Here is a 12,243-nt window from a genome sequence, read left to right on the forward strand (position 1 = left end):
AACTCTAGCTCCGTGGATTTCGTCCCATTTTTGGAGAGCTAGCCATGCAGAGCTGCTGGCGCAGCCGGTCACCACCGCCTCAAGCATGCTCCACTCCACTCCATCACTGCTCCTCACACTGCGTAGCCATGGCAGACTCCTTCCTCTCTGGGATGGACCTCAACACGCCTTGGACACCTCCATCTCCCTTCTTGGACCTCTCCCAAGGTGCTACGCAGCTGCTGGAGTTCGTGCCATCGACACAGCTCTCTAGAACGGCTAGCGACTCCCAGCCTGTGCTGCTGTGCTCAGCCACACCCTCGACATTGGCCATTGTATGTTGCGTGGACAACGCAGATATGGTTTGCATGAGCTGCAACCATTGTTGAATACACAGATCGATTGCCATAGCTATGGGAGCAAGGGATGCAACCATTTCAGAATCCATTTATCAAGATGGACGTCTTGCAGGGTAGGAGTAGATGAACCCTGCATAGGGATGGAGGTGGGATGCAACCAAAGCAGGGTTGGAAGTGCGGGAGAGATGGAGGCACCTAGGGCTGGATGCCTGGAGGAATGTAGAGTCGCTTGTGACGCTTGTGACTGGTAGTGTACCCACTGCAGCCGGTAGCTGCTGATTCAATGTAGTGGCGGTGGAGCGGGAATCCGGATCCCATGGGGACGTGAATACATAATTGCAACAGCGATCTACCTTGCTACCAGGGGGATATCTTGGCTGGCGATCCTCCAATTCCGCCTGTCCATGGGAACGCGCTCTAAGCATTTGGGGGAGTTAACAATGCCAAGTAGGTACTTCTCGGTCTATCCAGGCTCCAGCATTTCAGCTTGTACTGTACATAGGTTCCCATGGGCCTCGAGAATCCAAAAGCCTTGCGTGCTGCTCTAGATCCTCTCATTCAAGAGCTCTCATCTTGCTCTTCCACATGAAAGTAGAGCGCCACCCCTGCATCCATGGCGGATCGAGCCCCCGATTCCACGCCTGATTTCCCAGCTATTGCGCCCAAACGCTTGCAGAGTTTCAGGTCTCTCTCTCTCTCTCTCTCTCGGCGTGTCTGCTATTATTTGTCTGAGGTGCGTGGCAATCCCTCTTTTCATCGATCCAAGTCCCTACAGATTATTATCCATCTCCCTCCCTTCTCCTTCAGTGTGAGTTTTGTGAACATTTATCCAGCATCACGTCTCCGTTAGTGTCATTGATTCAAATAAGATAGCCCGAACGCCTCCAGAAAGCGTACTCGCTTCGCTCATCAACGGGTACATAATGATCCAGCGCTGCCGATTCACTGCACATATGTTGCCCATTCTGGTTTGGCGTCACATCCCTTGCCTTCTTTTGCTTTTCTGCAGACGCCTCGATAAAGATAATAGCGCAAAGAGGGCAGCAGCAACAGGAGATGAATCGCCCACATCAGTACATGTCTTACTTCCTAGTTTGGCAAACGAACGCTCAGATGGCAACACCGAAAACACGTTCTCGAGCGGACGGTTTACAAGATCTAAGACATTGCTCATCTCAGCATCAGGACAATGCTCTAGAAAGCCTTTATCTAGTGACGGGGAAGAGGTCGATAGCGGGGATGAATACTCGAATGCAATCGAATCATCCGTCGGCCACCCCTACTTTGCAAAGTACAATGGCACAGGTATCCGGGGAAGGATACAATCGTGCTTGCTATGGCTTAAGATGCAGACGAAAAGCAAGCAGATAGCTGCGGATGAGGTAAGGGCTTCCCATTTGCAACATGAAAGCACGATTTGTAAATTGCAATCCCCGATGAAGGAATCGTAGTCCCTAAATTTGATACTATCACGAACGCAGGATGTTCTGTCCACCTATCATGACTGGTTTCTGTATGGTGAGGTTCCTTTAACAACCAAAGTAAGGGCAGCCATTCGCGGTCCTGTTTGGAGTACCACCTTATTGCTTGTAAGTGTTATGGGTTTGTCTCAAAGAATCGGTAGACTAGAATCTAAGAAATCAGGGGCAAATCGTAAGTAACAAGCAGGTCATCTACGCAGCTGGAGTCCCTTGCAGCACTCTTCTCGGTGGCATTCTATGTGCGCTCAACGTGAGTGTTGCTTTCTCAAGAGTGAGGACTTCAATTCAGAAGTCGCCGGAGCAAAAACTTGTCAAGAACCTCGATTACGCAGAATCCAAGATGCATAGGCACCAAAGTTTTCCGCTTACTTACACCTTTTTGCTCGTCTGATGACAGTTATACCTTTCAGAATCACCACTGGATCACTATAGGGCAATTTCTCTGCAGCTCTTTTTTCCTGGCTGACTATCTCATTAAGCTTTACAGGTTGAGTTGTTTGTTCCCTATCATTATGCCCCCCGTCATAAAGTAGGTTTTCTCTTTCGACATTGCAAAGGGATTCCGAGGTGATTCGTCCCTTGTTTGCAGCGCACCAGTGCGATTGTACTACGTTCTCTCTCTTAATGGAGTAATTGACTTCATCAGTACTCTACCTATATATTTCATCGTCAGGTAAGGAAGAATAGATGGTGCACGGAAACGAACGCCGTAGACCTCCAAAGTTCAAACTTCAATGGTGTTTTTGGTAGTGTAGTGTTTCGAAGACATGTCAACTGGGATGGAAAGTCTTTTCTGCACAACCTTGAATGTGGTTCTCAAACTTGTAACATTTTGCAAATGAACGTGTGCAGCGGCGTCATGAGTGATGCAGCCATTCCTCAAGTTTTCTTGATACTTCGTTTCTTAAGGTGCACTCGCGAGTCTTTACGCTTACTGAGCGGCTGTTATTTCAGAGCTTCTTTTGTATGAATCTTCAATCTCGCATTTAGCTTGATGAATGAATGTTTCTTCTCTTTGGTATGGCTCAGAGCAATGCCGATTGTGGCATCTGTGGCATTCATTCCTGGAGGAGCAGTCGGCCAAGAGATATTCATGCTGATCACTTACTCCATCGGGATCTGTGAGTGAGCTACCTTCACTCGTATTTTTAAAAACCTGCCGAATACTGCATTGCCTGCTGTTAGTGTGTGCGTGTGGGAAACGCTTGGCTAAGTGGGCGTATGCGTTAGTCTAGGGAATACGACGCTTGAAAACTGCACCTCATAGGTGTAGAAATGTGTGTAGGCCGGGGTTGAACTTTTGATTCTTTCTTTCGATTAAAAACGTCTGGCTACGTCCGTTAAGGAAGTGACAGAGAAACTTCTGCCTGCGAAGCATGGATAAATGGACGAGCTAAATGAAACGATCTAGCACGCAAAGTTTGTGGTGAGCTTGTACGTTCGAAGTGAGGTCGAGTAAAGATTGAGGACTGACACAAAGTTTGTCGTGAGCTTTACGTTCGAAGCTTGAAGTTTCTTTGAACATAATTTCTAGGACAAGAAGTGAAAAGAAGAGATTGATTGAGGGAGTGACACCTTGCGTTGTTGTAGCTGAAAAGTTTTGTCGCGTTTGTGAGAGAAGCACATGCACATGCGCTAAATTTGAGTGAGCCCGCGGTTTTATTTGGTCTCGGTACCATGCCAGGTAGCAACTATGTCACAACCACGTGTTGGCATCTTGGCGTCCACACGCGGCATCACCAACAAAGAACTTGTTTATTCCCACAACTTCTTTTGCGCAAACAAGAAAAGAAAATATTATATTAAAAGACAATATACGGAAGCGAGAATTACGGAATGCTTTTTCAAATATGGAGCATTTTTTAAAAAAAATTTGCGGGCATAAAGAAACATAATATTTATAATAATAATAATAATACAAGTGCCCTAGTGTTTTGTAGCTTTGGTTGACTTGCCCAAAAATTAGGAGCAAGTTGATACGCCAATACATCTAAAATACCCAAGAACTTGTTTATTCCCCGAGCTTTCTAATTTCAAATAGCTAATTTTTGCACAAGTGACATGGTATGCAATATGATTGCCCACTATAGGTGGCCATCTTGTGTTTTTTCCCCAAGAAGAATAAATGTTTCAAACTAATAAAGAAAGGTTAGTACAACCTCTGGTGAGGAGGGTATTCCTCATAGCTAGGAATGACACTTGAAAATTGTGACTTGACTCCTAAAGTAGTTGAGTGCTCCAAAATTTTGGTAATTTTGGTGAGTGTCACTTGAAAGCTTTGGATGTTGAAACACTACTAGGGTATATTCCTCCAAATATCTTAGATTACGACTACACAAATCAAGCTTCACCCACATGACCAGTGCAATGACAACTATAGTGTTTCTTGCTGGATTCGAGAGCTGGAAGCAACTTCATAAGTAGACACACGGCCAAATTGACCCCTATGTTTTTGGGCAATTTATAGTATGCTCGACTACCCTTAATTCGTTATGATCTACTTTTTGATATACGATTCCAAGGAACAACCTTTATTGTAAGTTCGGCTATTCATTGTTGCTACAACCTATCCGTTGCTGTCCCTTCCAGATCACTTCCTCATCGTGGAATTAGAAAATGTAAAATTATATGCTTTCCAAGTAGAGCAATCCAATAACATTTTGTGCAACAACGCAATTGAACATCTCTAGCAAATTCGCAGCAACAACTTCCTACTCTGAAGGGTCGATGTTAGCATTGAGAAAGTCTATTTATATCACCTTCATGAAAACTCTCTGAAAACTGGTAGGGCATCTTTCAATTGTAATAGGAATGAATTCTCATTCCAATTGAATGACCAGCACCTCTTGTCAGGTCTTCTCTCTACGTTTGATGGCATTACATTTGCGGTGATTATGCACAGTCTTGAGAAATCGAAGAAGGAGAGTCGGAGATGATGCTATTGCAATATTGTCGTCATGATACTCTGAAAGGATGCCAAGAATGGTGTTGACCTTGGGCATGAGGCGTCTGCCTCCACCTTGAGAGAATTGGTAAGAACAAATTGGGAGCCCAAACCTTCTACTATAGAGAAGAATATAATTTCTTTCAAGCGTGGTTGCGAGAAGAGACAAAATTCCACAAAATTTGTCTCTCTTTTAGGTGTGGTTGCGAGAATATCATTTCTTTCAGGTGTGGTTGCGAGAAGAGACACAAATTGCGAGAAGGTGTGGTTGCGGTAAGAACAAATTGGCCTTTGCACTACGTTGAAACAATATAGACCTTTTTTGTGAATTCGATTCGAGCAACAACAATAAATGGGCAATAGGGGCTGTCCATCGACATCATTCGAGCATATTACAGTGTAGCAGGGTGAGGCTCGTGGGACCGCTATGCATATTTGTAGACACTCGAGGTTGCAAGACTCGCATAAGATCCCAACCAATTTTTGGATGAATCATCACTCTCTATTTTGCTGTCTCCTCCATCAGTAGAAATTGCAATCAATTATGTGTTTAGGACAATCCATTTGCTGTATCTGCACACAAGACTGCCAAATTACACAATTAGTATCTCTCTCAAGGCCATCACGATAAGAGCAAATCTTTTGCAAAGGCCAGAAAATGTAACTAGTAACAGGAAATACTCTCATCTTCAATGACTTTTTCAATTACTTTTGCGCGTAGCAGCATTCTCTACATCTATTGATCCTGGTCTAAGTTGGTTCATTGGAGGTCTGTCTCCTCAATGGAATGAGGATATCATGAATTTAAGGGCATACAAAGCAGATTTGATCAAAGGGCAATCCCAAGATGATAAAACTGCGTACTGATGCACCTCTTGCTAGATGGATCCCTTTGATTGATAACGTGCACCTTGGCAGTGCATTTGAAAATTTGAATTGATTTTAATGTAAGAGCTTCCATTCAACAATTTAGATCCAACGGCTCACATTCATTCCATGAATGGCTCACGTTCATTCCATGGTCCTAATTGAATAGCCTCAATAATAGCCACATGTAAAGCATCCAACGGTCTATATTTGCTCATCTAATCCAACGATTGAGAATTCCCCAATCGTCCTCCCCCAAACCTCTCCTTAATAGAGAAAAAGATGTTCTCTTTAAAATTGGAAAACATTTTCCAATACTTCTATATGTAGCCTTAGTGGAGGCCACCTTTAGGTCAATGTGCAAGTGGAAGTCTATACAAGGATTGACCACATGGGAAGGCCTCCTAGCCTGATATTAAATGCGAATGCTTACCCAAATGTTGAGATGTTGTGCAATAGGCAAAGATGATTTGGTTAGCTAAAGTATTGTCTCGAAATATGTAAGACAACCTTGCAATGTGTATTCTTGATACTAAAGTTTAAAAATATGCATTAGAATTCATTATGTGGAGGTCGGGTATACTTCATGGTTCTCCATGGACCATTATGAATATCCATTGTGTCATGTTAGTTTATTTCCTTAATTTATTTTTCATGGCCTTGTTTATTGTATCTCAAGGTTCCTAAGTAGACGATCTCAACAAATTATCTTGGAAATATCAATGGAAGTGGCTATCAATTGGATTAATATGTATATATTACATAAAATCGACTTTATGTCTGGTAGAAAGTATGGCATTTTCACATGATCATTTATCTTTGGTAGAAAGTATGGTGTAACTTTTCACATGATAAGTGATATCTCTAGTAGAAGGTATGGTGTTTTCACATGATAAATGATATAATCATCTTCTGAAGCTAAAAGTTTGGGAGTGCTTTCTAAATTGGGGTATAGAAAATGACCAATTAGCACACTAATGCAATAAAGCACGTTAAAATTAGATAGTAACTTATTAGAGGACTTTAAGACAAACCTCATTATATGTTAGTGGTTTACTAGGTTTTTTGATTTTGAATGTCTCGTTTGAAATTCTTATATAAATAAGATACTAGATGACTAATTTGGATGAGAAATTTTCTCATTGTTGTATTGAGAGTGCGTTATATCAAAGACTCTAAGTGTGATTTCTTTGTATTTCTATCAATTTGAAAACCCTTATTTACTTTTAATAATCTTTTTCTCCTATTCCATATGAATGCATGTTTTAGTCTCTCGATAAGTAATTTCATGAGAATGCATGTTGTAGTCCTTTCACATCTATATTTTCTTAAACCCTCCTTGGCTTTGGAGTCCTCAAAATTAAAAAATCCCTTTCCTTTAACAAACTAGTATGTTACGTGTTATATATAAAGTGACTGCCTCTTGTATTTTAAAAAAACCGTTGTGGCTTTTCTTTTTCCCTTCTTTACGCTCTCTCTGGATTTTCACAAGTCATGAAACATGCACATAGCATAGTGGCAGAGTCTGATCTTTTCCGTGTTTTGATATCAACGCAGTTTTCATTGCGGCTGGAGTTTTGCAATGGGTAGAGCTGAGAGCAACTCCCCAATCCGTCAAACAACAGAATGGCTGTGGTGCTCATGGTTGTATGAGCTTCTATGAGGCATTCTACTTCATGATCGTAACGGTATACCTACAGGACCCCGTTCGAATTTAAATTGAAGTAACGCCAGCTGGTTCGGTTTGCCATTGCTTGAGCTAATGAATTATTTCCTGGGCGAATTTGCGAAGGTCTCCACTGTGGGATATGGGGATATCACGCTGAAATCAGATTGGGGCCGCCTTATCGCGATTCTCACCATTTTAGCAGCTGTACTTTTCATTCCTATGGAAGTCAACAAACTAGTGGACCTCGCATCTCGCAGGTTTGCTTTCGAAACTGTAGAATGTTGCAGCCCTTTTAGAATTTTGTTCGGAGCATGTTCTTGGAAATTAATGAAATGTGCAGGACTTATGAGAATGTTGCAGCCCTTTTAGAATTTTGTCCGGAGCATCTTCTTGAAAATTAATCAGGTGCGCAGGCCTTACGGAGGAAAGTTCGCCGTGCGAAAGGTTGTGGGCTCCCGATTTATCATCGTGAGTGGCAACTTATCCTACAGAGCCGTGGAAGACTTCCTTGCAGAATTTTATCACCCTTCGCATGCTGAAGGTATTTGGCCCTTCCATTTTGATTAAGCAGCCAGATTCTAGAGGCGTGATCCTTTATGCTTCATCATTTAATTTTCATGTTCGACTATTACAAGATGCAATTTCTAAAAGGCTCTTGAAAACTTCCTGCAGATATGAGAGCTTTTCCTCTCCGAGTGGTCATCATGGCTCCCTTTAAGCCATCGTATATTTTCTAATCGAATTCTTCTCTCTATGCAGTCTATCTAACCATAGGGTGTCTAGTTGTCATAGCAAATTATCTATGACATCACCTGACATTGATAGGCCTTGGAGGAATGTAACTCGGCTGTGGATTCTTGTCACAGGTTTGAGATGAAAATCTTGTTGACTCATTACAAAGGCCGTGTTGATTTTATAGAAGGCACACCCCTAAAGGACTCTGATCTTGAGCGTGTCAGTGCAAACGTTGCATCAGCGGTCTTTCTGCTGGCCGACCACTTGGCACAGGTGAGGTCGTCAAACCTGCCAACAAATTTCCTAATGATCTCATACAAGTAGGTGTTAGGTTTGAAACCTGATTCTGTGAGATTGAAAATTCGCCTTCAGGATCCAGATGGGGAGGATGCAGCACAGATTATGCGCACATTGTCCGTGCATCGATTTTGTGGGCCCAAGGTTCGAGTGATAGTTGAAATGCTGAAACCCGAGAACCAGGATAATCCCATCTGGGACGATGCGGAGGGTGGGATCGAGATTGTCTGCCCAGAAGCAATTTCCTATCAACTCCTCGCACGCAGGTAAGGAAGATTTCGTGAAACCCAGCCTTTCTCAAGCAAGAAAACAGCTCCCAAAACGATACGGATTAACAATCTATGTTCCGGGCAGTTGTCAAATTAAGGGCATCTCGACCCTCGTTATCAATCTGTTCAAGTCTGGATTAAAGGTGCGCGATTGTGTCCCTGGACACTGGATGGAACAGTATTGTCATGGACAGCAGCAAGAAATTTATCCGATCATATTACCTTCATGTTTTCACGAGCTTAAACTTACATTTGAGGAGGTAATTGATCTATCTTCAATACTCTTTCGTTCTCTTGTAATTAGTCCACGTCTGAACAAGGGAACATGTAGGTGAGGGGGAGAGAGAACGGGAGGGGAGTGTATAGCCACAATGGCCGCCTTCCAAATTCTAGGCATGCTCTTGTTTATTAGTTCGTCGATGCACATTTTAATGAAATTGAATGCATAGGTAGACCCAATGTTTTTGCTGTGTTGTTTACAGGTTGCGGAAATCATATACCTCAAGTTCCAAATTATTCTTTTTGGTCTGGATATCGCGACTGATGGCCAAGACAAGCGGGACATTGTGCTATACCCTAGACGACGCCTGGTACAACCTAGCGACGTAGGATTAGTCATTGCTGAGGATCTAAGCGTCGCAGAAAAAGTGTCCACGTTTAAGAGCGAGTCGGCACCCGCTTGGTACACGAAGCTACTCAAAATTGGCAATCCAGGATTCAAAACCTCGCATGACAGGGATGAACTTCTGATACATGAGGTGATGTACAAAACTAGCGGGAGAAGGGAGAACGCCGAAGGCAGCGTATTGGGGTCGGAATCATCGGGCTCGGGGCGAGGGAGAGAGAAGGCGCAGAAAGGGTCGATGAGTTTCGGGCTGATGAAATCGGGGCACAGGGCGGAAATACAGACGCAACTGAGGGAGATAGTGTGCGCGTCGACGATTCAAGAGCTAGGGAAGAGGGATCAGAAGGGGTCGGGGGGAGACGATGAAAGCTACAGGTCGCTAAGGGAGGCGAGGTGCACGGGGTGCAAGCAGCAAATTAGAGATCAAGAGCAGGAGCACGAGTGGAAGATGCAGCAGGATCAGCAGGAAATTAGGCCGGCAAAGAGAGTGTATTCGTTGGAGGAAGCGGTGGAGCTGGCGATGCAATGGCCACCATTGCAGAAGCACGAGAAGCCGGATCGTCCAATTCTGGAGAGACGATCGGAAGCGATCGCGAAGAACCTGGAGGAGAGGACGGTGATGGTGGTGAACTTGAGCAAGCCTCATGTGCTCGTGTGCATGCAAGGGAAGTGGCCGCTCAATCTCTTCTACTTCGTCTCGCACCTCCGATCTCCGTCCCTGCCGAATCCTCCCATCGTCATCTTGCACCCTGCTCAGCCATCGCTTGTCGATTGGGGCTGCGTCGGCATGTTCTCCGATGTTTTCTACGTCAAGGGCTCCCCCATCTGCGAGCTCGACCTCGTCCGTGCCGGCGTGCTGCAAGCAGGCAAGCTCTCTCTTCGATCCCAAGCTCTTGCTCTTTCGTGAAAGCTCACGGAAATTCCCAGCCTGGTATGGTGTTTTGTCCACGGAAAACGAAAACCTGCCTTGGTGAACTTCGTTATGTTCCATAGCCTGCGCACTAATAGGAGAGTCTCGTAACGGAAAATACTTTTAGGAGCTCATTGTCTTACAAACCCGCGTGGCGTTGGAACTCGCTTTGTTTGCATTGCATCGTAAGCCATTGAAGAAGATTCTCGGTGTAATTAGTGTATGTGTTGTTGGTAGACGTTGTTTCCGGTAGCAGATTTGGTTGCATTTCCACGGGATGAAATTCATTCGACGTGTTCCGATCAATTGCGTTTTCAAGTGATTGAATAGGAGAACTGAACTGGCTAGCAGATTTGTTCTGGATGAAATTGGCTAGCAGATTTCGTCTCTGCATGAAATTTGTACGACTCCGAGGTGTTTCGATTGCATTTTTAAGTGATTGAATAAAAATCGAATTCGCTATAGTCTTAAGACCTGTTTCGATTGAACTAAACTGACTAGCGTATCGTCGGGATGAAATTCATACGACATGTTTCGATTGCATTTTCATGTGATTGAATACTCTAAATTGATCGATCGACAGAGAAGGTGGTGGTTCTGACGCAGCGAGGGAGGGACGATACCGGCAAGGACCCCTCGAACGAAGACAGCGGACTGACGCCGTCGTCGGCCGTGACTCTGGACGTGGAGAATGTGCTGATCACGGCCACAGTGGAGCGCTTGTTGCATCCCGTGCGCGATCGCATCATCGTAGAGCTGCACCGGGAGATCGAGATCCACTACCTCCGCCCCAAGTCCCGAATTACTCCGCTCCGCTATGATCCTCTCCTCTACAATCGCAACCGTTCCGCCACCTTCTTGTTCGCACCGGCTTACGTCGAAGGCAAAGGATTCTGCTCCGCCTCCTTGACGTTCTTGCTGTAAGCTTCTCTCCATCGATCCTCCTTTGCAAATTTCCTTGATTCGTTGCAGATATTGTTTCTGCTTATTGGATTTCCTCGCGCTCTTGTAAACTGTTGAACTCGCTACAGATACCACTCATTTGTGTCGTTCCTTCTGTCGAAACACCCACGAACTTGCAAACCTGCATCGCATCGCGGCTCTACGTCATATGCAGCCTACTCCAGCCATAGCCACTCATCCACGCCATGTCTTCAGCCTTGTGATTATTATGTCGTGCACCATCACACTCCGCCAGCCACTGCCGCTCATGACCATGGGTGGAATGTGTGCACCTGCAGGTACGCGCTATTCTTCAATCGCAACACGGTGACAATCACGGAGAAGCTGATTGCAGGAGGGGATCCAGAAGAGCGAGAGACAGGGGAGCGAGGGGATGGACCGAAGCTGGATCAGATAGCGCTACCCAAGGGGTACGAGGGGCTAACGTTCGTGGAGTTATTCAGGAGGATGCTGCGAGAAGATAATAAATTGGCCCTTGGGCTGTACAGGCCCATGGGTACCTGCAATTCCATCGTCTCCTACGTCTACACTAATCCACCTCCTTCGCAACTCCTCGAGACAGGAGACTTGGTTTACGTTTTGCATTAAGCTTTTGCATGTGCACCTCTACCATTGCACCTACCTCACATGGTAGACTTGGTATTATACGTTTTGTTGCATCCTAGAGTTGCTAGTGCACCTCTACCATTGCACCTTCCTCTCACATGGTAGGCTTGCTCAGTTCAATGTAAGTCTAGACCCCTCAATATAGGACCATGGGTGGGTGCCTCTTGAAACAAAAGAGCTTTTGTGTTATCTCTCCTACCTCCAAGGTTTTTGCCCTTGCTTGGATTTTCTACATAGTGGTCTCCCTTGCAAGTAGACCTTCAACTGGTTATGTAACTTTTTTATCTAGTATAGGGCTTCCCAATCAGATTGTATTTGAGAAATATATGGGCCGGAATGACAGACGGTATGCCATCTTGGCACATGTGAAGGTGATAGTGATGGACATGGGCTATATGATGAAAAAGATGGACCCTCTAGTTTTATGAAGGTCAATTATTGTTTAAGTTGGGGTTCCTTAGTGCAAGCCCTATGGGCACATGTAAGTGTTATTTTAGGGGTAGCCTCCCCTTAGTAGCTCCTTAGTAGAAGCCAACTTT

At 44.6% G+C, this 12,243-nt stretch overlaps 1 protein-coding gene across 1 annotated transcript; it reads left to right on the forward strand.

Annotated features, from left to right (window-relative positions):
- Window positions 1-951: 951 nt before the first annotated feature.
- Window positions 952-11,686, forward strand: LOC147898387 (uncharacterized). The gene is made up of 19 exons (XM_087379154.1): window positions 952-1,022; window positions 1,348-1,720; window positions 1,820-1,927; window positions 2,020-2,069; window positions 2,217-2,306; window positions 2,409-2,492; window positions 2,672-2,728; window positions 2,849-2,940; window positions 7,188-7,318; window positions 7,423-7,556; window positions 7,713-7,840; window positions 7,972-8,023; window positions 8,166-8,307; window positions 8,407-8,597; window positions 8,686-8,860; window positions 9,083-9,666; window positions 9,712-10,091; window positions 10,719-11,055; window positions 11,377-11,686. Exons 1-19 carry the CDS (start codon window positions 952-954, stop codon window positions 11,684-11,686), a joined length of 3,489 nt encoding a protein of 1,162 aa, XP_087235280.1.
- Window positions 11,687-12,243: the final 557 nt, after the last annotated feature.

The sequence above is a fragment of the Dipteris shenzhenensis genome, chromosome 9 (genome assembly GCF_047967505.1).
Source record: "Dipteris shenzhenensis isolate YYH24624 ecotype China chromosome 9, Dip_SZ_1.0, whole genome shotgun sequence".
NCBI classification, from domain to species: Eukaryota; Viridiplantae; Streptophyta; class Polypodiopsida; order Gleicheniales; family Dipteridaceae; genus Dipteris; species Dipteris shenzhenensis.